General features: G+C 37.7%; 1 protein-coding gene across 1 annotated transcript in view; it reads left to right on the top strand.

Annotated features, from left to right (window-relative positions):
- Window positions 1–21,933, top strand: part of ARHGEF38 (Rho guanine nucleotide exchange factor 38) — a 52,250-nt gene extending 30,317 nt beyond the window's left edge. The window contains exons 6-14 of the mRNA XM_063310389.1: window positions 1,663–1,862; window positions 3,950–4,083; window positions 10,340–10,444; window positions 10,964–11,086; window positions 16,471–16,806; window positions 18,938–19,078; window positions 19,827–20,025; window positions 21,000–21,262; window positions 21,748–21,933. Of these exons, the coding sequence (XP_063166459.1) occupies window positions 1,663–1,862; window positions 3,950–4,083; window positions 10,340–10,444; window positions 10,964–11,086; window positions 16,471–16,806; window positions 18,938–19,078; window positions 19,827–20,025; window positions 21,000–21,262; window positions 21,748–21,933 (1,687 nt within the window). The remainder of the gene's footprint in view (window positions 1–1,662; window positions 1,863–3,949; window positions 4,084–10,339; window positions 10,445–10,963; window positions 11,087–16,470; window positions 16,807–18,937; window positions 19,079–19,826; window positions 20,026–20,999; window positions 21,263–21,747) is intronic.
- The last annotated feature ends 4,123 nt before the right edge of the window (window positions 21,934–26,056 follow it).

Below are 26,056 nucleotides of genomic sequence, written 5' to 3'. Positions count from 1 at the left end.
AATAATAGCTCTATGACATCCTGTGAATAATTTTGAGAGTCATTGAGGCATGCACACACATACACAGCTACAAGGAAATGAGAATTCTTCTAAGTAAAGCTTTTGCATTTTAGTTTAAACAGAGAAACAGAGTTCTCTGTGCTATGAAGTAGGAGCTCCCCCAAGCTGTCAAATCTAGTTGCTTAAGTAATTCTGTGCTCAAGCAACTTTGTTCAGGGCAGAGATGAATTACCTTATTCTGTGGCTTTGGTCCCTTTGTAAAACAGGAAAAAAACGTAAAGTCTCCAAGATGAGCTTGAATCCTGATGACTTCATAGACATGTAGTTCATGTAGTTTTTCTGGGAACATATGGAAGTGGATTGCCCCTAATATCTGGGATTTTGTTGTTATTTCCTAGTCTGGCCTGCAGCCCTGATATTCAGGAAACGATCGTGCTTAGTTTTTGAAATCAGCCAAGATGAGCTAGATTCTGCCACCTACCTGGGAAAAATAATAATTCCAACTTTTTTAAAAAAGTGCCACTGAGTCAACAGGGAAAAGCAAAAAGTTCATCAACCGTTTATCTATCTATTAAACTAATCTAATCTACTCTAACCTATACTTGGGTTGCTGGATAGAGTTCAGTAATCAAACTCCCAGGAGAAAAAAATGCTTAGTTTATCCAATTGCATTTATTGAAAGTGTGGACAAATGCCTTTACAGGCACCTTTACAGAATTCCACCTGTATGTTAATTCTGAGAGTTGCAACATATATGAAGGAACTCAGACTGCAAAACTGGTAATCTGGCTTCTTCTTGTATCTTAATGACATCCTGATGTGTAGAAAGAAGCAAGATTCCCATGTCATGGAAGAAACTCTGCAGTTTCTGCAGCAACTAATGCTAATTCTACTTTGCCAGGAGGAGAAAAAAAGTCAAAATCTGGTCATACTAGTTACATTAGATTAATTGAAGATGCAGTTTTATTTCCAATCTGATCCTGTAAGGTTTTGTGCTAGTATAACTGGTGAAAGGCCTTGATTGGCAAAAGGTACTCAGTGCTCACTGAAGTGTAGCTTTTCTGAGCTCTGCATAATTCACCCCAAATGCTATCTCCAGTCTAAGATCAAAATTAGCCCAGGAATAGCCTTTTGTGAGCCAGTTGAACCCTTCAAAAACTGAATGTTTTTATAAATGGTGAAATATCTCTTGCCAGTTTGCATCTGTATTTATACAACCTGCTTATCTACATCTAACTTAACTATCATTTACTAAATTAAGCAAATGTGGTGGACTTGCAAATCATGCTAAACTACACCTTGCTGAGCTAAACTGTGGTGCTTAGTTGTGTTTTAGTGTGCTATGACAGCACAGTCCTTGAAAAGTAGGTGAGTTGGAATTAGACTTTTGTGTTCATGACATAAAACAATGGGGGATATTAACCATTTGGTATATTAATCAACAAAGATTCTAATGCATTTGAAGAACTAGAATTATAATCTACAATTATAATAAACATTCATGCCAATATTTCCCCACTACTCCTAAGCTTGTTACAGTAAGAATTGCTTTTAGTGTGGGGTTGTGGTGAAAGTTACTTATTACAAGGAAATACATTCTTCCTCTTCCCCATTTTGCAAGAACTCTCTTTTGTACTTAACATGGCTTAATTTAAATTTCAGGGGAAAACCAAATCTACTAGATATGGGATCTCTGATGATCAAACCAATACAACGTGTAATGAAGTATCCTTTGTTACTATGTGAGCTCTTGAATGCAACTCCCAGGTCTCACCCTGACCACAAAGCACTACAGGATGCCTCGGTTGCTATGAAAGCTATGAATATGAATATAAATGAACTTAAAAGGAGAAAGGATATAGGTAAGAGAAAGTCAACAATATGGGACCTCTATAAAGGCCTGCTTGTATGAACTTTCCAGAACAACAAAATGTCCATTGTAGAAAATAAGATGCTGGACTATATGGATCTTTTCCTGAATGGAATGAAGTTTGGAGCTTGCATACAGGGCAAGCAGCAGCAAGCAGCTTTGTTTTAAATATAAGTAGTTGAAGGATGACTGTGAAAGAACACCCTCCTCCTCCTTTCCATGCTTGTGAGCTTTCCAGATGCACTTGGTTGGCCACTATGTAATACAGAATATTAGACCAAATAAATCTTTGGCTGAATCTACTAGGACTTTTCTTGTGGCTAAAGCTTAGACATTCAACTGGCATGACTTTCCTGAGATGGTTGCTCATCCCACATTAGTCTGGGTTCATGTAAAGCCCTGTTCGCATTATTTATTTACAAATTAAGCCATGGACTTATTTACAACGAATATGGGCAATGCAGTGGAATTAAAGACAGTGGACCTGTTTCTGTGGGATTCATATTTTATGAGTCCTTTAATTTTAGGAAAGTGATTCTTTCAGTTTAATATCTGCCTGATTTCCAAACGACAGTTCTATGTAGTGAAAGTATGCCAAATACATTGCAGAGGTAATTCTAACTATGAAAGAAAAGGGACATTCAGTTCATATGACAGAAACTTAAATCAAGTTCAGGCTACAATAATTAACATGCTTAACATGAAGTTTTAAAATTCAAGATTTATCATTTGGCTTGAACAAAGCATTCCTGAAAGAAAAGCGAATGCATCAACATCCGCTTATTAGGCCCAAAACTGAGACATAAGACTCGGATTCAGAGACCCTTTCCAAGTGTTGTGCAAAAGCCCAAGTCTGCTTAACTATTAAATAAACTACAATTGGCTGGTTTCACACACTGGGTTCAATCATATATCACATGGTTGGGTTCATATGGTATGGTAAGTCAAAATAAAATTAATCACATTTTGCTTTAATATGATTTCTAAATCCAGCATTGTCTTAAGCAATCACTTTATATGTGAATAATCTATGCTGTGAAATTAGATTGTTTCAGATAAGTGTGTGCTGGGTTTGGATGCCATGTGTGGAGCCTTATCTAATCACAAAGTTGGGCTGCAGAAATCTAGACAACTATTAGATGGCAGCAAAGAGTTAGGGTTTTCTCTGTCTCTTTGTTTCAATCCAGCAACACATCTGCAATTTCGCAGCTCAGATCTGGTAGCTCTACAAAAACTTTTCCCAGTGGCCATGCTTGAGGAAGAGATGGTAAGGGCCCATAACTCTGAAAAAAAGCTAAGCATGTTCGTATCATCAGAAAATAGTTTATTGTGATGTCCAAATATAGGCAATGGCATGATACTTGACTGGATCCTTTAAACATATTGGGGCATGTTCTCTGTAGGATCAAAGTAATATCCATCTGCTTCATAATTCAGTTTTCAACAGTTACTAGCTTCAAAGTGATAGACATCCTTTGAATCTAGAATTCATGGGTATCCTGTCTCTCTGTATGGGGATTCCCTTGGGCTATTGTTCTTCATAAATGGCAAGGAATTTTCATATGCTTAATCATAGGCAAAGAGTAATTAAATCCCAGAACCAAAAGGCATATTTACTTCCCATCCTATTCATCTTACTCCAATACAAGAAGACAGAAAAAAATGCTACAGCTCCAGGCTTAGATACTTGCATTTGTTTAAGGCACATAATAAAGTTATGCATTTTTTTTCTTGTAATATTTGAGCTCCTCTCTGACACGAGTAAAATCTGAAGGATTTTACTTTGCAAAGGCTTGAAAATTATTATAGAATTCAGGATTATGCATTCTGCAATAAATAAATAGAATAAAGGCTGCTACTGCACATGACAGGAACAATTAGAGAAACTGATTTTTGAAAGCTTACATGGCCATAAGGACTTATAATCTCTTCTTTCCATAAGTATAGTAAGTAGTAGCCTCCATTTTTTCCCCCTCTCTCTCATCTTTGGTGGCTTTAAAGAAAAGTAGATACTATAGGACTGGATTGGCACCTTATCAGTACACATTGTTATTATTAATGTGATTTGTCTGATTACAGTGCTTAAGTATAAGAAGAATGATGAAGATGAATCTTTGAAAGATAAATTTTCAAGGTTAAATATTCACTCAATTAGTAAAAAGTCCAAGAGAGTGACTGGTCACCTGAAGATTCTGACTGGAGGAGAACCTCAGGTATTCACTCATCAGGTTTGCACATCACACTAAACCAGCGTTTCTCAACCTTGGCAAATTTAAGATAGGTGGACTTCAACTCCCAGAATTCCCCAGCCAGTGCTGGCTGGGGAATTCTGGGAGTTGAAGTCCGCCTATCTTAAATTTGCCAAGGTTGAGAAATGTTGCACTAAACTATGGTTTGTTTAGGCATGATTTGTTGACAAAGCCAACATTTGCTGGATTCACACCCAACAATAATTTACAATCCACAATGGCTGATTTCATACAATATGCTTAAGCCAAAACTAAGCCAACTACGTTACGTTTTAGTGCAACAAGTGAATCCAGCCATTGCTTTACTGGGATTTTAAGGGGGTTAATGGCCAGAGTGTGAAGCATTTTCATTCATGGTGTATCCTTCCCTTTTCTTCTTATTACTTCCATACTATTTGCCCATTCTATAACAAGTTTTATCAACTGCCCATGCATTTCTCAAGGTGTTAAGAACCCTGGAGTATGTTATTTTATTTTAATGAGAATGTTTTTTATGTGCCAGAGTCACAGTTCTGCAGTTGCTGCATACAAATTAGGCACTATGATCAAGATGATTGCTAAACCCTTTGCTTTGTGGTCCAAACCAGTCTCATTAGCAAAGTGGTGCTAACCAATAGCTTTCCCCAAGCCAGGGCTTAAGTGTACCCTATACTGGTACAAGGTACTGTAAAGTACTCATGAAATATAGATTACATTAGTTCCTGCGACTGACTTGGTAAGTATTTACGTGCTGTTTATGGATGACAGTGAGGCTTCAGAACACATTTGACTACCAAAAAGCAATTGCAGGTTTCTGTGGCTTCGTACTAGCTTTTTAATGGAAACCAGCACTAAACAAAGGAGTAGTTTGTGTCTCTGTGGCACTTCCTGCTCTAGATGGGGCTCCTGACACGCAATGCAAAAATAAAAACCAGGCTTCAGGGGAGGTTATTGCAGTCGGTAGCTAGAATAGTGCCAAAGCTTTACTATTCCATATTTGGATCAATACCTAGGAATATAGGCAGCTGCCTTAAGCCTAGCTAACTGTTTCTCCATCTAGATCAGTACTGAGGCTCTTAGCACGCAGAAGCCATTCTAATTCTCTAATACAGCCTGGCCTACTTGTTGGCAATGAAATTCAGAAATCTGAACTGGCAATAAAAGTTCATAGAACTTGAGTCGGTGCCAGTTCTTATCAGCTGTGCAGAATGAAACCGTCTAAAACATTCCTTGCAAGCTGACAACACTCCCCGTCTCCAGAATGAGGGTGATAGAAAGATGCTCTACGTCTCCTACCCCGGCAACGTCTCCTACCCCGGCAACCAGCAGGCCATTAAAAATTCAGGCCTTAACAACCCCACAGCGGTGCTCAAAGAATTCTGATGCTAGCTATGATGAACTGTTCTTAATGATGAAAAGTAGTTTATTCAAACACTAAGGCCTCTCTGTGCTGAAGTTTCTTTTTATAAACATTTTTCAAACTCAAATAGTACAGAAACATTTTGGGGAGGAAATAGGTTTCTGTGAACATCTCAGCATTCTTCTTCCTTCTAATTATTGCTTCGATTCACATTTCCCATTGCTGACACCTGCAGCAACATCTTCAGCATTCAAGAGAAAAGCACTATATCTTTTTCTTTTTCCTTTCTGTAACCTTCCACTCTACAAAGAAATAAACTGAAGCAAATAAAATTATCAACCTCTTTTTACAAACCAGGACAAGTGTGGGTCAGCTACTGAAGGAACAGAAATCTCTCAAGCTTGGCATGTGGATTAATGCTGCAGATGTGTGGGAATGAGCATAGGGACAAACAAATGTGTGATATAAAATGATGGATTACTAGTACAGCTTTTTATGCAAACCAAAAAAGTCATAAGCATAAAAGTTGATGTGGATGTGGTAAAATAAACCTCCTAACTTCTCTAATCAATTGCTGATCCCCTTCTGTTTAGCAAAGTAAGTTCAGTCCTTTCAGGATTGGTTCTTCCTGTGAAAGCTGTTAACAGATGCATTTTGTAGTACATGTATTCCAAGCATGCTTCCAAACAGGCTGTGAGTGCATGTTTGATCTGCTGAAACTATGAATAGTCTTCACTGTATTCTGTAATTTGTCATTACTTGCATTCCACTTCCTGCCTTTATTTTATGCAGAGTCTTGTATCTCATCAGAGAAATTCATACTTTGCATGACTGCATGGCCCCAATTCTCAGCTGATGCCTCTTTCCTTATGTTTATCCTATCTCTGCATGTTTCAGATTTTTATTCCAGCATTCTCTATAAAGTATTCAAGGTAGACCTCAAGGAAAGGCAAAAAGTAAATCAATTCAGAAGTATTATATAAATTAATAAACATTAAGATAAGACAGCAATGAAAAAGAATCAGAATAAATGCAATAGTGTCATATAAAACATTTTAAAAACAGGGCATTCTAATAACTTAGTACTATCATGGAAAAGGATCTGCCTTTCATATCCTGTCATTCAATAGCTTGGGAGCTTTAAGCCATATAATGTACACATAATGGTGGTGAACTCTCTATCTATATATTACTAAAACTCTCCTGTTTGTCTGTAACCTTCAATTGGGCAAAACGGTGCATCATAGGGCAACAATTTTTTGAATCAACATACTTCCAATGGGCTAACTTAAAGAGTGCATCCAAAAGCCAAAACCCATTACTCCTGTGGGATTGAAATTTTGAAACGTTGTGGCTGCTTCAGCATCGCCGCAGTCAGCTGCAGTCACAGGATCGTCTTTTCCAATGCCAGCTTCCCACAAGTCAATGGAGAAGCCAGCAGGAAGCGTGAGCTTTTCTGAGGTGACAATGGTACCGTATACCTCAGGGACTGAAAATTGGCAAAGTAAACCAGCAGGAACTGTGAACAGTTCTGAGGTGATGATGCCACCGTACAGCATTGTGGCAGAAATAAAATAAAATAAAAATTAAAAAATTAATTAAAAAAAAACATAAAATTAACCATCAGCCTAATTATGCCACATGGAAAGAGAGGGACAATGTCATGGTCAACAGACTCCGGGATCAAACAGGACAAATAACATGACAGAAGGAGAGACAGAGAAGGAGAGGGATGCACATCTCCAAAATGACAAGAGGCACAGAAGGAGAAGAGAGGAAGAGAGGAAGCAGCAGAGAAATGCACATTTCCAGATCAGAGACAAAGAACAAATAGTAAAAGATATGACAAATGGAGGACGAAAGGGCTGCACATTTCCAAAATGACAACAAAAGTCACAGAATAGGGACACAAGAAGAGACGGAGGAGGAAAGGGAAGATCAACTTGAGAATATGTGGCAAACAATAATTACTGCAAGAGTTCCTCAACACGAGAATACCTCAACAGAGAAAGAGCAAAGGAAAATGCACAACTTGCATGGTGTAATATTTCTGCTGATGTTGGTGCGATGGCCAAAGTCTGCCTTCGCTATTGTGCAGCAACATTGATGCCTGGTGGTAGGAGAGCGCATTCAATTCCATTCAAGATACCCTCAAAGTGAATGAAAATTCTCTTTGCAACATCAATAAAAACTTCAATACTGCAAATTTGCTTTGGCATGCAAGGCTTTTGCCTGGGATGAGAATCCCATGATTATGAGGAGGGCTTTAAAGCCATAGACCAGATTCTTCGTGACATGCGGCAAGAATGAGGCCTTTGGGAGAATTTTAACCATTTGCTGTGATGATTTCCATCAGTTTCTACCAGTTCTGAAAAGATGAAATGATGCTGATGTGGAGAATTCATGCATCAAAAAATCATCCTTATGGAGAAGCTTCATCAAGTCTCAGTTGAAGAGAAATGCGATTGAGTGAGGGAGAAGGAAGGTATTCTGAGTTCTTATTGGATGTTGGAGAAGACAAGATTCAGAAAAATGAAAATGATAAAATGGGATTAGCTTAAGATATGGTTCTGCCAGCGAGAACTATAGAAGAATGTGTTGATTTCATGTACTTGACATTCGAAAATCTTGCAGAACTGTTCTGAGAGAACTCAATCTTGGTTCCCCTCAATGAAATGATGAGAAAAATCAATTCCACATGCATTAGACACTTCCCTGGAATCATGAAAGAATACTGTTCCTTCAATGCTGTCAGTGAAAGAGTTAATGCCACTCATTTTACAACAGAATTCCTTGATTGACTTGAACTCTCTGGACTGCCACCACATAAACTGGAATTGAAGATAGGATCTCCCATCATGTTAATGAGGAACATCGATATTCCAAGGCTTTGCAGTGGAACACGGATGATCATGGAAGAACTCCACAAGAATCTCATTGTAGCAAAGATAAACATTGGTATGTTCAAAAATGACATTGTCACGATTCCAAGAATTATGCTTACTTTATGAGAAGGGGAAGATGTGCCTCTTTAGTGGACCCAGTTCCCAGTATAGTCATGCTTTGCTCTACTATTCATAAAGAGCAAGGACAAATCATGGAGAATGTGCTGATTTATCTAGAGAAACTGGTATTCCAGCATGGTCAGTTGTATGTTGCTTTAAGCTGGGGAAAAAGAAGAGAAAATATTAAAGCATTCTTAAAGAATGCCAGATCAACCATAAATGTCATCACAAGTGTCCTTTGTTAAACAAAAAGCATCTATTCTTCTCTTGCTATGCATCTTTCTTCTGTAATAAACTGATGTTTTCTTCTTTAATTTTCAAACTAAACCAAGAGCAATCCGCCCATGGTCATTCTGATTCTCTGTTTAGGTGAGGAAATATTTCTGAAACGATGAGCCAATGGGTCATGGGTTGTCTAGTCTCAAAGAGTGGGCCTCAAGATCCAATGTGCACAGTTAAAATTTGAGACTATATAGTGCATTCTACAAAATGGCTGCCAATAGAGGAGCTTTACTGTTTTGCAAAATAGTTGCTCTGTGAATCACAAAATCTTAAATTCCTAGGACACAAATTGATGATGAAACTTAAAAAAAAAGGAATTTGTCCAAAACAGATCTGAGCTCTAAAATACAACCCCATTATTTTGAACCCATACTTTTCTGTTCCAGTGGCTATTTCACGAAAAGCAAGCTACTGAGGCGTAACAACAAGTAGTTTGGTCAAGACAGTGAATATAAGGCAAAAATCAAATCCATGTCCCAAGTACCAATTCAATATTTGCTCACCCAAAGCACAAAATTATTATTTCACAGAAAGACTCCACAGACACAGGCTTATTAAATTAAATGGATTATTAAATTAAATTGATATATCCTTTTTTACAGACACTATGTCTGGTTTCTTCATGTGCTCCGCTCAAGGCCTCACCTACCATGAAGGAAATGGAAAGCAATCATAGAAATCCATCCCTTATTTTTTATGATAATCTTTTTATTTATTTATTTAGCCACCCACCCATCTCACATAAATGGCTCTGGGCAGCTAACACAATAAAAACTTCCATACTATAATGATGCAATAAATAAAACACATTAAACACACACACACACAGACGAAAGTGGCTACTGATGAAACACCAATCTAGGAGAGACTGTAATGACTGTATTACTCAATCTGCCATCAAATTCAATTCATACGTAAAAAACAGTGAAAAAGTTGCGAATGAAAGTTCCCGCGTTTTCTCCAAGTTAAACAGCCCGATGAATTCAAGCCCCTTCCCCTTCTCAGGCATGTAGCCCCCCCCCCCCTTTGTGCCAGTCAGTTCAGCTCCATGCAGATATCTTCAACAGCTCAGCAGTTTGACCTTGGATACCAGCGATAGTACAAACAAGATGTTTTCACACTCCTGGCATGTTCCCCCTCCCAATTCTGCTAACTCACGAGTCCCAAGATGTGTGAACTCCATTCATGCATGCGAGTCCAATCAGATGTTCTTGGAACATTTGATTAGGGAGCATGACACAGACATTCAGCTCTGGGCTTAACCCATTCCTGGCTTCCACACTTGAGGAAAAAGCTAGCTCTTAAGGATTTGTAATGTAATATTATCAGGAAGTTTAGAATGTATGTATAGGAAACATACCAGTTTTCATTTTCAGATAATGATGGAGAGGACTGAAATTAAAAGTATGACAAGAATGGCAGTGAAGACAGGGTGCCTTTTGACATTCCCCTCCACTGTTATTTAGTGTTATGTGAACATGCCTCAGCTCTCCCACTGGGAAGAAACACTGAGGCATTTTATTTTAACATTACTAACATTACTATTGGCAGTAATTTTCTTATCCTAACTATAATGTTCTTGTGGTTCTTTCAGGTGAAAGATGAAATTTTTAATAAAGAGGAGAAGTTATTCAAAAGCTTAGAAAAGACGGTCAAACTATGCGTGAAGAATATTTCATTGTCTCTTCAGCATTTAGAAGTAAGTGTTATGTAGCAATATTGCAACCTTGGTGTTAATTGTTCACAAGCTGCAAATCAACATTGTTTGCTTGACAGTTCAAACCTGATCCAAAGCCTGAACTGAATTCCACAGATGGGAGGAAAGTTCTGAAGCTGTCCTCTTAATCCACATTAAAAATGTCAGAGTGTTTCAAGATGAATTCTCAGACCACATAATTATATGAAGATTTAAACTTCACTTAATGAGTCTCCTGACAAATACATACTTTAAGACTACAATGTGTTTGCAAAATTTGGGAAGCCATTTTTTAAAATTGTTTTGGCTATATATTGTGTAATCGATTCTGGTTTGTTCAGTTGCTGCAAACAATTGTTAAGCAACTTGTGGCTTACTTTATGATTACCATAATGGTTACCAAGCAGCTTGTTTCATAAATAAATATGCACTTCTTAGTGCAAATGTTATTGAATGAGTATGCACAAGGGTGGTGGTTTGTGAGTATATTTAACATTCTTTTACTGGTTTCACTTTTTTCAGGATTCTGTATTTCTGGGAGCACAGAGCATAACTGATTTTCAGGATCTACTATCTGAGAATGAAGATGGGGTAAACAGATCTTCAAACACATTGATTAATGTTGGGAATCCCAGCGAACTATTTGTAAGTTCTTGGAATATATGGATTTAAAATGATTGGGAATAGATTGTGTGAAAAAGGTCTATTGTTACGCAACAAATCTAACAGAAAGGCTTTTTAACCTGGTTACCACAGATTCTGATTTAAAGTACACCCAAAATGCAGCCTTCCACCCCAAAGAAAGATTCAAAAGATGTGGGTTGAGAGAGAATGGAATGTAAATGTTGGGTGTAGATTAGGGAGACAGTGGTTTTTTAAATCTTGCTCAGACACAAAACTTTAGTTGGTGACTCAGGGCATACAGCCCACAACACATGGCTTTTGTGAGGATAAAGGTAAAGCCATGTAAACCATCAAGCCTGTGCTCTTTAGAAGGAAGACTGGGACAAAACTCTAGTATATCTTTTCCCATCTTCATTCTCCCATGAACTCTGAAAAGTAAATTACAATGGAAAATATGACTCACCCACCGGTAAGTTTTACACCTGAACAGAAATTTCAACCCTAGGCTTCCCAGCTTAAATCTACTTATGATACATGTCTAGAGAATACTGGAAGATTGTTCTTCTTACATTCATGTGAAATTCTTACTTAATACAAATGAGGTATGGCATGAGTAGTGCCTGGACTGAATTAGGGCTTCACTTATTATTCATTACCTAAATTGATTCCCCAAAGATAACCCTGAAATTTAGAGAGATTCCCCAAAATGGAAGATTAAAGAATATTAATAATAATAATAGGCATTTATTACCAGCACATCTAAGATATAAATCTAAAAGCAAATCATTTGAAAGAAAAATGTAGTCTCCTTTCAGGTATATGTAGTATTCTTCATTTCTTATATAGGCATGTACGTATGAGGTAGCTTTCATTCACTCTGGTGAGCTGCTTTGTGCTGCAGACATGACATGATTCATTTCCACCGAGATGAAGAAGCAAGGCAGTTGGTCTTGATGAGCCCCTTTGTAATGTCTCGCAGCTTCGGCTGTCACATGTAAAAGCTGAACCGGTGATTGCAAGGGCAGGTTGTGGCTGCTGGAATAGGAAAAGCAAAGCCTACAGCTGTTTTAGTCTTAACAGTGAAAAGGCTGTATTACTTTGTGAACCAACTTCAACAAAGACTCAAGTGAAATACCTCCTTGCCCTAATAAGAGGTGAAATATTCAGACATATGCATCATGATACCCACTTTTGCAGTAAGCAACATTCTGCAATATGCAGAAAAGGAATAAAAAATAGCAGTAAAATAAATTAAAGGCACAAGATGAGATACTAAATGGAAACAGCCAGCCACAAAATCACCCATCATATTTCTCCCTAGCCTTTCAAACCATTCTTGTTTCCATCACATTCATACACCCTTTCATCCATGGCCTTTTGTTCTTCAAACTTCTCTCTTTTTGAGGACCTCAGCAATTCCAACCATTGCTTTCTTGGTCTTCCCCTTCTTCTTATTCCGTTTGCTCTTCCTTCAAATATTTGTTTTACAGTTTGATCCTGAGTTATTTTTCCTAAACGTACAGGTAGTCCTTGCTTAATGATGGTAATTGGGACTGGCAACTCCATCACTAAGCAACACAGTCGTAAAGTGCAACGTTACGTGACTGCACTGACTTACAATGGCAGTTACAGCAGGCCCAGTTGCCATTGTCAGGTGAATCCTGCATGGGCACAGAGTCCCACAGTCATGTGATCCCCATTTGCAACCTCCTGCCAGCTTCCCCACTGGTTTTGCTTGTCAGAAGCCAGCAGGGAAGGTCACAAATGGCAATCACATGACTGTGGGACACTGTAATGTCGTAATTGTGAGCCAGTTGCCAAGCACCTGCATCGTGATCATGGGGATACTGTGACGGCCACAACTACGAGGATCGATTGTACCTTATTCAGTGCCATTGTATCTTCAAACAGTTGCTGAACAAGTGGTCGTTCAATGAGGACTACCTGTACTTCTTTTGTACTGGTCACTCAATTTTGTATTCAATCCACATTCACTCAGCACACATTCATTCTTGACTCCATTTCCCCTTGTTTTACTACATTCTTAAGTAATCAATTTCCACTGTATCCAACTTAGTAAAGGTAAAGATTTCCCTTGACATGAAGTCCAGTCGTGTCCGACTCTAGGGGGCGGTGCTCATCTCCGTTTCAAAGCCAAAGAGCCAGCGTTTGTCCGTAGACACTTCCGTGGTCATGTGGCCGGCATGACTACACGGAACGCCATTACCTGCCCACCGAAGCAGTACCTATTAATCTACTCACATTTGCATGTTTTCGAACTGCTAGGTTGGCAGGAGCTGGGACTAGCAACGTCACGTGGATTCGAACCGCCGACCTTCTGATCGGCAAGCTCAGCAGCTCAGCGGTTTAACCCGCAGCGCCACCGCGTCCCTTAAAAGTAAGTTGGATACTTACTTAAAAGTAAGTATCCAACTTACTTTTATGTTTTTCCTGATATACCCATACACAGCCATTTTAATTTCTTTCAACAAACATTCATTCCTCACAACAGACTACATACTATCTTTCTAGCAGCATTTGTTTGTCTCAAAATCTCTCCATCCCTTTTCTCATCCATTTTTAGTAAACATTCTACCAAGATACACAGATTACATTCAGCAACCTTCAGCTTCATAAATCAAGCTTATTCACTTTTTACACCTTTTCTTTAAAACAACAAACACACATTAAACTTCATCATGTTTATACATTTCTCAGTGATTTGTTGAAGAGCACAACTCTGTCCGCATTCTCCCTTCCTGCCATAATGCCACACTGCAGTTCCCAAATTTTGTTCATTGTTGTCTGTCATACCCTTTCATCAGAAGCCTGCCAAACACCTTTGCAGGCGTGCTTCCCAAGAGTTTTTGCATTAGCTCTTACTGTATTTCCCCTTGTGTAAGGAAACAATGATGGCATTTTCCAAGTCATCAGGCAGAAGTGCATCTACATGTTAAAGAAATCATACAGCTGCTCCATAAGCAAACCACATCCATATTTAACAATTCTCCAATAGCGCCATCTACACCTGCAGCACAGCCATTTTTCAACCTTGTCATAATATTTATGATTTTTTTCAACATTTTTCTCTTGGACTCTAGTATTTATAGAATTCATTTCAATGTGTCTCTTCAATATATCATTATCTTTCCCATAAACATTTTTTAAATGCTTTCTCCAGCAATCCATCCAGCATTCAACCCAAAATATTTAATAACTTTGATTCTTATTTTCCAATACTCTGCTGGAGGCTTCTCATTTAGCTCTTTTCACCCACTTGCATGGGTGGATGGAGATGTTTAAACAGATTGTGTACTGATTTGGCCAGAGCTAAAGATTATATGGAAAAATGGGGGTTTCTCCCTGAGGGCAAGGATATTTGCTGCAAATGTGGCAATATTCAAACAACTACCCATCTTTTACAGTGCCCTTTGGGACCGACACGCACACAGGGGGGCTTATTGATCAGAAACACCTCTGCCATCAATGTGTCCCAACATTGGGCTAGAGTTATATAAATGTTATATTTTTATTAAATGTTTTTAACTTTTTAAATTTTAATTAATGCTTTCCCCCTTTCTATTTCCTACACTTCTGACATGAAACAAGATGAGACCCACTTGCAGGTTAGGGTTTTTAAAAAAAATTCCATCAAAACCATTTTGCATTTTCACTGCGTCTTTGAATCTTAACAAGATTCGTCATCCTTTTTCTCTACATTTTTGCAGCTCTCCAAGGATATTATACAGTATTTGCAGAAGTCATTCTCTTATATGTATTTTCCCATCCACAGCCTCTTTCATTTCATCATTCCACCAAGCAACCTTTTATGGGCTTCCAAATAGCATAACTTTGCATAGTTCTATGGCACTCAATAATATAATTCTTTTCACTCTGTTCCAAGTAGCTTCCATGCTTTTTCTTTATTTCCACTTTCCATTCATATCTTCTAATATTTTTTCATGCAAGTTTTGCACTTTCTCTTCTTGCAGACATTTTATTTTTATTCCCACTTGTTTCATTTCTATCCCTTTCTTCCATGTCCACTTTTCCCAAGAGCCACTTTTGAGTCTACCAGAACTGGTCTATGTCACAATCAGAAGTATTAACACCCTTGGATCCTTGGCTAATTCTCTAGTCTTTCATCATGATGCAATCATATCCCTCATTATTTTTTTATCCATTTCATTTCCATTGTGTATTTATAAATAAACAAATGCTTCAAACTGCAGTTCCCACACTGTGTTCCTCAATACCCTGGGCACCACAATGAACTTGCAGAGACACCATGGTATTGCGAACTACTAGCTCAAGATAGTCCATGGTTTTGGCCTAGGGGTGCCATGAAAAAAAATTCCAAGATATGAAGGGTGCTGTGAACCTAGACAGTTTGGAAACCTGTGGCTGAAACCCTCGTGGCCTTCTGGAAGGCCTTGGAGAGCTGGCTCTTCCCACAAGCACTGAGGTAGAATGAGGCTGGAGCCCAGCAAGGTGGTACGCTGATGTGTGCTATGGGAATATGTGTGAGGTGAAAGATCCCCTGTGCAAGCAATGAGTCATGTCTGACCCTTTGCGAGGATGCTGCTTTTTGCAACATTTTCTTGGCAGACTATAGCAGGGTGGTTTGCCATTGCCTTCCCCAGTCATCACTTTCATATACACTCACAATAATCTAGATGACATTAAGTCATAATTTCATGATTTATGTTTTCAAACTTTCATTCATAATTAAAACTACACCTTCACATTCCTAGATGTCTTCATCAGTTCTATATGATCAGATTATCTTCATTCAGATCCATTGTAACTTGTCCTTTCTCTTAGTTTCCTGAGTACACAGAACATTTCCTTCCCTCCCTCTTTCCCTCCCTCCCTCCCTCCCTCCTTCCTATTCATGCTCCCTGCCATTTATTTCTCTTACATTTTAAATTACAATCCTGCATATGACATTCTTTTCACGATATGAGTGCATAGATATTGACCTCTGCTGCCAGCAAGATTTGGAACAATTCAAGCTTTCACATAATGCTTTGTAATAAGATAGGCAAGATATAAAGTAGATTACCAGCTTTAATTGTCCCAATGTCACATGGATTTCTCCCCGCTAATTGTAAGTTTCGATACATTTTGGCCAGTATGCCACAAACACAATCAACGCTCAACTTCACCTGCTTAGGCTATTCTATGCAAGCTAGAGACTACCTTATATGCCAACATACTGTTGTCTGTATCCCACAACTAGGAGGCATTTTGAGTGTACAGACATACTCAAAATTGTACAAGTAAATGGGAGATAAGAACTGAGATGCAACAAGTAATGCTAATGTTGTTTAATGAATGTGGATGATGCTGATTTCTTTGCTGTGATATATATCTTTTGCCTTCCTTTCCTCCAATGCATGAAGCTGAATCAAGTAGACAAGATGGTGCTGACTCCACTGACTACACTGCAAGCCCTTTTCCTAGGCCCACAGAAGCTCATCCAAAAGCGTTATGACAAACTTCTGGATTATAATAGCTTGTATCCAAAGGCCTCAGGGGCTGATATGGACCTGGCCAGGAAAGAATACGAGGCCCTCAACGCTCAGCTGGTGGAGGAGCTTCAGAGGTTCAATGGAGCAGCAAAGAAAATTGTGACCAATTGCCTGTGTTGTCTCATCACTCTCCTGAAGAACATGATGTCATCAGCATTACAATATTTTTCAACCAGTCAATCCCAATTACTAGCAATTAAACCAGAGGTACTGAAATTAGTCTCGGTTTCTCAAAAATTTTCTTTCCTCTTTGAAGGGAAGCTTCTTATTTACAATTCAAAATGTCTTTCACATTTTAACTGGCAATGTTTTTGAGCTGAGATGATTGCTAGAGTTGGGAGGGGGAGAATTGTTGTTAACTGTGGTTTACTATTATATGTTTTCCATCACTCTAAAGCATCCCTGGCTGCATGTTCTTCCCAATCTGAAAAAAACTCCACAGGTTTAACCTTTGGATTAAACTAAAGGGTGGGAAGCCAGGGAGGCTGCAGAGTACTGATAAGATCCTTGCATTAGTAAAATACAGGACATTGATACACTAAGTAAATGCAAGAATATCCAACTCCATCCATGAGAATTTCACCAAGATTCTCTTTTCCTTTGAAAGAAAATGTAAAAACAAATACTCCTTCATCCAACTGAATAATAAAAAATATAGGAGAAATTTTTGAAGAAGTAGTAAGCCTATCCTGAAAGTTTGAATTCTAAAGTTAGAATTTCCTTCTCCTTCTCCTTTCTATTTTAATAGTCTTTCTTAATCTTCTTTTGATGGATAGTGAATTAAGTTAAATTAAATTATAATTTATCATTAAGATGATAAATTAAATTATAATTATCAAGGTTAATTAAGAACCTTAGTGTTCTGCAATAGGTAAAAGAGAGAGTGCCCCAGTTCATAATCATTTTGTTCTCAGAAAAAACAACAACAAAACCTATGAAAATTATTAGGGCTGTGTACACTTTGAAAATGATTTGGAAGAAGTGCTTTGGAGGTCATGTGAGGTCTCTGCCATTCACTAAAGAAGCCCAGATTTTTTCAAACTTCAATGTGAGCTTGAAAAAAATACTACTTTAGGAATCTTCTAATTAAAGTTAATGTGACATCTTTTGTCAGGATGCTTCAATGAAGAGTAGTGAGGTGTTATGCTCATACATCTGAATTATCTTCAAATTATACTGAGATCTAAAAATTAAATCTAGTACATGATAGTCAACAGATCCTTCAGTACATTGGCTATAACATTTTGTTATAATAGCTTCCTGATCTCCCTGCCCACCGTGTGAGAAGCATCATAGGGTATTCTACTGTAGGAGTGGACCCAGGGCTCAGTGGTAGAGTTACCTACATTACTTGCAGATGAAATTTGGATAGGGATGGACTATTTTCCTTAGGGTAGGGCCTGCAATTTCTACTTCCAAAGGCATCACTGGAAGGTTAGCGATGTCACCAGAAAGAGGAAGGTGATTTTTGCCTCTAAGATTTTTTTAAAGGGTAGTAGGGAAATGAGAAGCCTCAGTAAGACACCATAATTCCCATTTCCACTGATTAAATCTCTCCAAAACTTCACAAACAACCAAAATTTAATTTTCAGGGTTCAAAGAAGTTTAAGGTTAGGGGAGTGGCTTGTCTCCCAGAAGATACTTGTCCCCATTTACATCATTAATATTTAAAACAAAACAAAACCTAAAATGTGTATAGGTTTTGTTTTGTTTTGTTTGCTGGCAAATTGATGACATTTGGGAAAGAGGACACAAATGAAGTTGGGCAGTTGTGTGTAAACTGCAGCCCATGAGTTATTCATTCCTGTTGTAGGGGAAGGTGGACACCAGAGTATGAATCCTATTTAAATCCAGTGCTAATAAATTATGAGAGCAGTTATGTGCATAGCTCTTTGGAGATTTAGCTCCAATAAACTGAGCGGAATGGATTGCATTCTCTGGAAGTGGCATAGCCCTTGCATATGACGTTTAAACTGGCTCAGCTGAGTTTTGTGCTATCCAGTGTTTTCTGATTCAGCATTGTTGATAACCTAAAAAAATGTTTTTTCACAAGGTATGTATTAAAATGAATTAATATATGCTGCTGAACAAGCAGCTCTTTCCCCAACTCCTTTCTTGGAGATACAGCAACCACAGCTCTTCTCTTTGGCAATAGGATTTTGGAAACAAGGAAATGTGCTTACACAATGGATGGTAAGCACGTGTAATTACAATGCATTGATTGTGTTAATGAGTATCTGTTTTATCGATGATAGAGATATAGATCTCAGTAGAAGCTTCTTCATATTTGAAGCTGGTGACTAATTAGGTAATCTTGAGTCTCTTTTGCCATTTGCAGAAATCTTCTCCAAGTATCACTGAAATACAGAATCAGGTGCTTGAAGAGGTGCACAATTTGAATTGCATCAAGGAAAACCACTGTGTAACTTTTATTGAAAGAAAGCTGAGTTTTGAAAAAAAGAGACCTGTCCCTCTCCAGGTATGTAACTCACCATTAAACTGAGTAATTATTTCAAACTAGGGATGTACCATCTTTACATTCAAGCTAGAGAAAGTGATTCCTCCTTTGGGTATACTCTAAAACCAAAAACCTCCTATGCCTAAGTGCATACATGCTAAACCATGACTGAGCACCTGCACTGAAGGCAGGATATAATTCTAACAAGCAAACAAATAACAGTTTCAGTGATGTATGAATCCCAGTTTCCCTGCAGCTCTGCTGTCACTGAAACAGTATCAGATGCTTAGCAAGCAGAAGCTCATCCTTCCTGTATATCTGCAATTTGTCATTCCATAGGTAAAATAGTATTATCTATAGATAGCTAATTTCTGAAGGATGTGATGTCAGCCACTATACATTCCCATCATTTGAAAGGATAAGTTCAAATGGTTTCTATTAATTGAGAGGATGAATGCATTCAGATGGGAGAAGCAGACAAATTTAATGTGATGTCTTGTGGAAGACAAATCTTACCGCTTCAAAAAGCATGGGCACACACAAGTATATGTATGATAAGACTGGGTTCATACATTGGACTAAACCATAATGTGATTTACTTGATTTTGGCTTTGGCTAATTGTGGTTTAGTTCACAAATAGTTAGGCAAGCCTTGGTTTAGTTTAAACCAGGCCAGGACTGAAATCACATTATGTAGAAAAGATCAAGTTAACCATAAGCATGGTATTCCATGGCACAGTAGTTGTTTCAAACAGCTTTTTGTTTCCAGCCTGAATTTCCCCGTCAGAAAGAAATCCACAGGTCAATGCTACTTTCTACGTATAACTTGGACTTGCTGTACGAAGCCAAGCGTAAATGCAATGCCACGCAGGAGATGGACATTGATCTTTATGAGGGAGAAATGGTGGCTCTCATAGACCAAAAGGACCCTTTTGGCTGTACAAGCAGGTGGCTTGTTGATACCGGAAGTAAGTACTTTATATAGTGCTCTCAACAGTAGGTGTCCCTTATCGCGGAGGGTCGGCCTTTAACATTACCTTCTTGTTTTTAGAGTTTGGGTCAATGGATACTTCCATTTAATCACTCCTTCACCTCCTGTTTTATTATTTTGATTTCAATATTGCCTTTCCTAAATGGCTCTGGGTTTTTGACATTTGCACCGTATTTATTTATTTATTTATTTATTTAATATGGCTGCCCATCTATCCAATGAAACGAAGCAGCCAACAAATATTTAAATATGTTAAAACAAAATAAGACATTAAAATCAGCTTAACCCGTCTCCCAACCCTTCTGAGTCCAGTTCAGTGTACACCTGAGCTTGATCCAAGGCTTTTAAAGTATTTTCAAGGGATGTTTACGCTTTTCAACTCTCTAGGGCAGAGTTTCTCAACCTCTGCAACTTTAAGATTCATGGACTTCTACTTCCAGATTCCCCAGCAGCCACTGGCTTGAGATTCTTTGTGAAGTCCCCTGACTTAACCAGAAGGCAGTCAATATGAACTGACCCAGCATTTATGGCTGATCCTTACCCATCTTCAGTGACTGCCTTCTTTGCAACTCTATGGCAGTGCCCTGTGGAACTTAGAAGCAATATTCTAGTTAGTCCAGTGAACACATCAGGGTTTGCATCACAGGTACTAAGCCTAGTTTAACCAAATACTGATATGGGGTAAGGACTTGCCAATACAAAACAAAGCACAATTTATAGTATGATGCTATTTATTAGATTCTATAATTTGAAATTACTTTATAGTATTTTCATGATACCTCCTGCTTTCTCTGGGTTTTCAGATTGCAAAACTCTGTGTGTGTGTGTGTGTGTGTTTTAACTTGGAATAATTTAAGATTCTTATGATAAAGCAAAACATACAAGCAAACAAACAACCCCTTAAGCCATCTTTTTTTATGTTTGTGGGCTTTTTTTCCCCCTTACGTCTAGTTCTTAAAGGATACGTTTACTCTTCCTTCCTGAAGCCTTATAATCCAGCCAAGGCCCAAAAAACTGCTGGGGAAACCAATTTCTGTGAGGGTGACTTTGATAACATCAGCCTCTTTGTCTCTTCACGACAACTGGATGACAACAGTACAAAACCCACAGGACACAAAAGAAGTGGCAGTGGCTCTTCCTATAATAGCCTGTGTGAAAAAGCATCTATTAATGGCACAGAATTGGAGAGCTTTTATGAAACAGATGAGCAACATGTAAGCATGATTTTCTGACTGGTTCTATTAAAAATAAAAAAGGGAGGGGGTGAAATCAGAAGTGAGTTAGTTGCTGGTCATCTCCTCCTAATTGTAGCTGCCTATTTATTTTTCTTTTCCAAATAAATGAGCAACAGCATCTCCTAGCCTTGCCAACCCTTTTTGTATAGACTGATCTCAGACAAGAAAGATGTGCAAAGACCCAGGAGGTAACTTTAATATACCACTGTTTCATGGCATCCTACTTACCTCATTGGGAAAAATGTGTAGAGTTTAAATTTAAGGATTTGGGCCTAATATGAGTATTCTCACTCAAACTCATTATTTCAAGTCTGACACCAGAATGTTAAAGGAACAAGCTTAGTCTGATGTTGACTAGTTGAGCTGATTTGGCTGGGTTTTTTTTTTTTTTTTACTTTTTCATTGAAAGAGTAAGTAGGATTGAACATTCTTTGTTGTTGTTGTTTATGTTTCCTACCTCTCAGACTTTCTATGCAGTTCATGCATTTCAAGCAAGGAGTAAGCAGGAACTCAGTCTTCATGAGTATCAGCGAGTTCAGATCCTTCGTTTTTCGGATCTGAGTGGCAATAAAGAATGGTGGTTAGCTGAAGCAAAAGGACAAAAAGGATATGTGCCGGCTAATTATCTTGGGAAGATGACATACACATAAATGTCAGAATGCTTATGGAATCAATTCTCAGAGCCAGAAGACTTTTGTTGTGACACCATCACCCATGAATTCTTGTGCCTTCAAAAATGCAATAACCCAAGAGCTTCCAAAATCTGGAACTGAAGGATGTGAAGAATTTTTGATAGAATGCTTGAATTTTCTTTCATTTTAAACTTTTGGCACACTGGACTGGACAAGACCTCCTGTAATGCCTTGCACAGATTTATGACACATTTAATTAGACTGAAGTAATCCACTATGTCATCTATAACAACAGAGAGTCTCATGACATAATAATTTGGTTGGTCCTTTAGGTGCCACAAGTCTTCTTGTTGGTCTTTGCTGCAAAAGCCTAACATAACTAATCCTCTAGAACAGCGTTTCTCAACCTTTTGACCCTTGAGGAACCCTTGAAATATGTTTCAGGCCTTGGGGAACCCCTGCACATTCAGGCTCAAATATAGGCCATAAGTTACAAAATTATTGTATTAGTTTCATGTGTAGGTCTGTATGTATGCATTTACAGTGTTCTTAAAGTAAAAATAAAGAATGAAACTCACCTCTTTAATGTGAAATTGCCTGAATTTGAAATATTTTTAAAGATAAACTGTGATTTCCCAGGGAACCCCTAGTGACCTCTCACGGAACCCTAGGGTTCCACGGAACCCTGGTTGAGAAACCCTGTTCTAGAAACTATGTCGAGTATAAAATTCACAGTTTGGCTTTTGCAAAGTTATGAATTGAACAGGAATGGGCAAGAAGACCTCTGTATTGTCCATTGAACATTCCTGGGTTTCTAAATATAGACTCAGGTAGAAGGAACTGAAGTGGAGGGGGAAATTGAGACAATTCACTGGAGATTTCTTGCACATGGAAGTACCTTTTTGGTCATACAAGACATTTCTAGATCCAAGCTTGTAAAGATTTCAAGAACTGAATGCACTTTTTGCTGACCTTTCAACAGAACATTACTTCTTTACAGCCATCTCAGCATTGTAGTTCTGCTGAAAATGCCTCCTGCCACCTATTTAAGTGACACCTGTTAGCCCTGATGGAGAGATGGATGCAATTCTGTATACACTTCCCAGGGATTAAGCTTTATAAATCTTAGTGGGACATATTTTCATTTCAGGAGTGTGTTTTGAATCCCACTTTATTTAGCAGGGCTTACTTCCAATGAAGCATGCATATTACTGTTTTTACATGCTTTGCAATAGCTCAGACATGTTGTCCAAGAGCAAGTAACAGGACAGAGTTGGTGATGGTGAAGCAAACTTAGATACTCTAGGAACAAAAGTTTTGGAGGACCAGATGAAGGCAGTAAATTAAATAAAATCTCAGTATTCTCTTTAAAACCAGATGTTTAAATCAATACATGAATATTTCATTGCCCCAAACCTTGTAGGTATTTTAAAAGCAAAGGTTCTGTGCACATCCTGAATTAATAGAATGTAAATATAAATGATATCCTCCTAGGCAATTTCCAAATCATTTAAAAAATAAAGGAAAACCCAGAACTCACTAAATCTGATGCTACACCCAATGTATTAAGAACTAGCAAAGTATAATATGTCAGTAGAGCCCAGGGAATTATTTATAAATGGCCTCTAGCATCAATCCTGCAGGGATAGTTTGCAAACACTGTTTAGAATCAGTCTCATATATTTCATTGCTGGGTCACAAACTTCAGCAATAAGACTTTTCCAGTGACCCTTTGTATGATAAGGTGGCAAATACTGCATAGATAATTGATCTTTCTATTGCTTTCACTGATTCAGAGGCAGACACAGACACAGACACATAGCCTTTATTTGTCTGGTCTATAAGCTTCCTTTTAAGCTTTGCAGTTTTGTGATTAATAGAATGCTTGCAGGAGAAACACCAAAGAAAGCCAGAAGTAAATATTGCTTTAATTCTGCTTTTTGTCAGTCTTATTGGACTTCATGCAATTTAGTAAGCAGTCTGTGAATTGGCTACTTCTATCTTGCCCCATCTTTTGTTTATTATGAAGAAAAAGAATCACCTCCTTCCCTTTTGACATACTTTATATAAAATAATATATAAAATGATTAACACAGATCTGCCTTCCAGAAGTACCTGAATTGTGCAAGTGGCTAATAATATGGTACAATGAAATTTTATCCTATGAGACCAGAAGTTGGTAAGCTATTTTGGATAAATTTCCAGAACTCTGCAGTTGGAGATGCTGGCTGAAGCTTAAATCTAAAATGGATTGATTTAAACTACCATCTCATCTGGTAAAGTACCAGCTTAGCTGACTTCTAGTAGAGCCCCGGGAGAAAGGGGGAAAGACTTTGGTATTAATATTGCGAGATTGTATGTATTTATGTAAGATCTTCTTTGGAATGATGTGTAACTTAAAAGACAAAATATAAACTGTAAAGAGAAGGTATGCATTATAAAAATAGAGTGGAAGACTTAGATTATTAACAATTTTAAGGAGCTTATTCTGAAGTAATTTAATACAGTATTTAAGTGCTTCTGATTTTTCAGAGCCCTTGTTGCAATTAAAATGGCTATTTTAAGCCAACAACCCCGTTAAAGAGCTCTAAAAGATAAGGCTGCTCTGAGTTAAGGATAGGTACAGACTCTTCCACTGTTGCAGGGCTGAAAGGAAAAATGGGCCAGATTCTATTTCATTTCAAGTGGGATTGAGAAGATGCATCAATCCAAAAAGGATCAAATTTTATTGCTAACAGTGGTATTTTATACCCAGAATAAAAAGAAAGTCCTTTTTGTTCTCAATGACTCTTACTGTTATTCAGAAAATAAAACAGGTCAATCTATTTGTGTATAACAAAAACAGGTAGAAATTAGTAGAAGTAAATTATTAATTGGCCTAAAGTGCAGACTTTGGAGTGTGTGTGTGGGGGGAGGTGCTTTTAACATTAGAAATTGCTTAAAATGGAAAATTCCAATAGGTGGAGGTTTTTTTTTCATTGTAGAGATAAACAAATATGGACATTTCTAACAGAACTTCTCCTTTCTTTGTAACAAAAAACATAGCACTCTGTTTCAGTCTTGATCCTCTGGGTACTCTAATGGTATCAACATCCTAAATAAATCGGATAATCTAAGATACAATTGAGCAATTTGTACTAAGGATCATGCTTGAATGGGTTCTGGTTTATTTTGAAGAATAAATATCAAATTAATTGAACTACTGGGAGTCCCATTGAAACAAATCGGAGCAATGCCAAAGTGTAAAAATATTCCTATGCAGTTCACAGTCAGCTGAAAGGAGGCCAAGCAGAAACTGCAAAATAACTTCAAAAAGAGCTGATTCTACAAAAGTACGGGTTTAGATTTAGTTTGGCATTTGGTGTATCAGTGTCTGTACCGATTTTCTAACTCTATAGTACACGAAGAGTCTAAGACAAGCACTAAATTTATATAATCCTTCCAGTTGTTTGTATTATCATCTGTTTGTAGGATATTATATTTTAATCCTAAGGAATGAATGCATTGAAAAACATTCATTTAAACATGGTAAAAAAGCCTTGTTCCAACTGTTGCAAATATTGTTGGAAAAAGCCATACGACTACAGACACTGTGAATTTTAAAAATAATGGCATGAACTGAAGGTATATCTTGTTTTTTATATATATATATATATATATATATATATATATATATATATATATAAAACCTTTTACATATATGCTATTTGTCTTATATATTAGCTAAACATTGTTATGATCATGGACCTTGAAATGTTTCCAGATCTTACTAAGAAAATAAAAATACAGTGGTGCTTAAAGGTTTTTAACCCTTTTTGAATTTTCAGTATTTCTGCTAAAATATGATCTGTTCTCTGCACAAGTCCTAAACCTAGATAAAGAGAACCCAGTTAAACAAATGATTCAAAAACTTGTTCATTTATTTATTGAGGAAAATGACCCAAAGCTACATATTTGTGTGTGGCAAAAGTAATGTGAACCTCTAGGATTTCAGTTCATTTGAAGGGGAAATTAGAATCCGGTGTTTCAATCGGTGGGATGATAATCAGGTGTGAGTGTCAGTTCACAAACTTTTAAGCACCGCTATATGTGATATGGTAAGACAAGATTTTTAAAATCAGATTATTACTGTGTATTCCTA

The sequence above is a fragment of the Candoia aspera genome, chromosome 8, assembly GCF_035149785.1.
Source record: "Candoia aspera isolate rCanAsp1 chromosome 8, rCanAsp1.hap2, whole genome shotgun sequence".
NCBI lineage: Eukaryota > Metazoa > Chordata > Lepidosauria > Squamata > Boidae > Candoia > Candoia aspera.
Note: the sequence above shows the minus strand (reverse complement) of the source record. Positions and strands in the feature narration are given on the sequence as shown.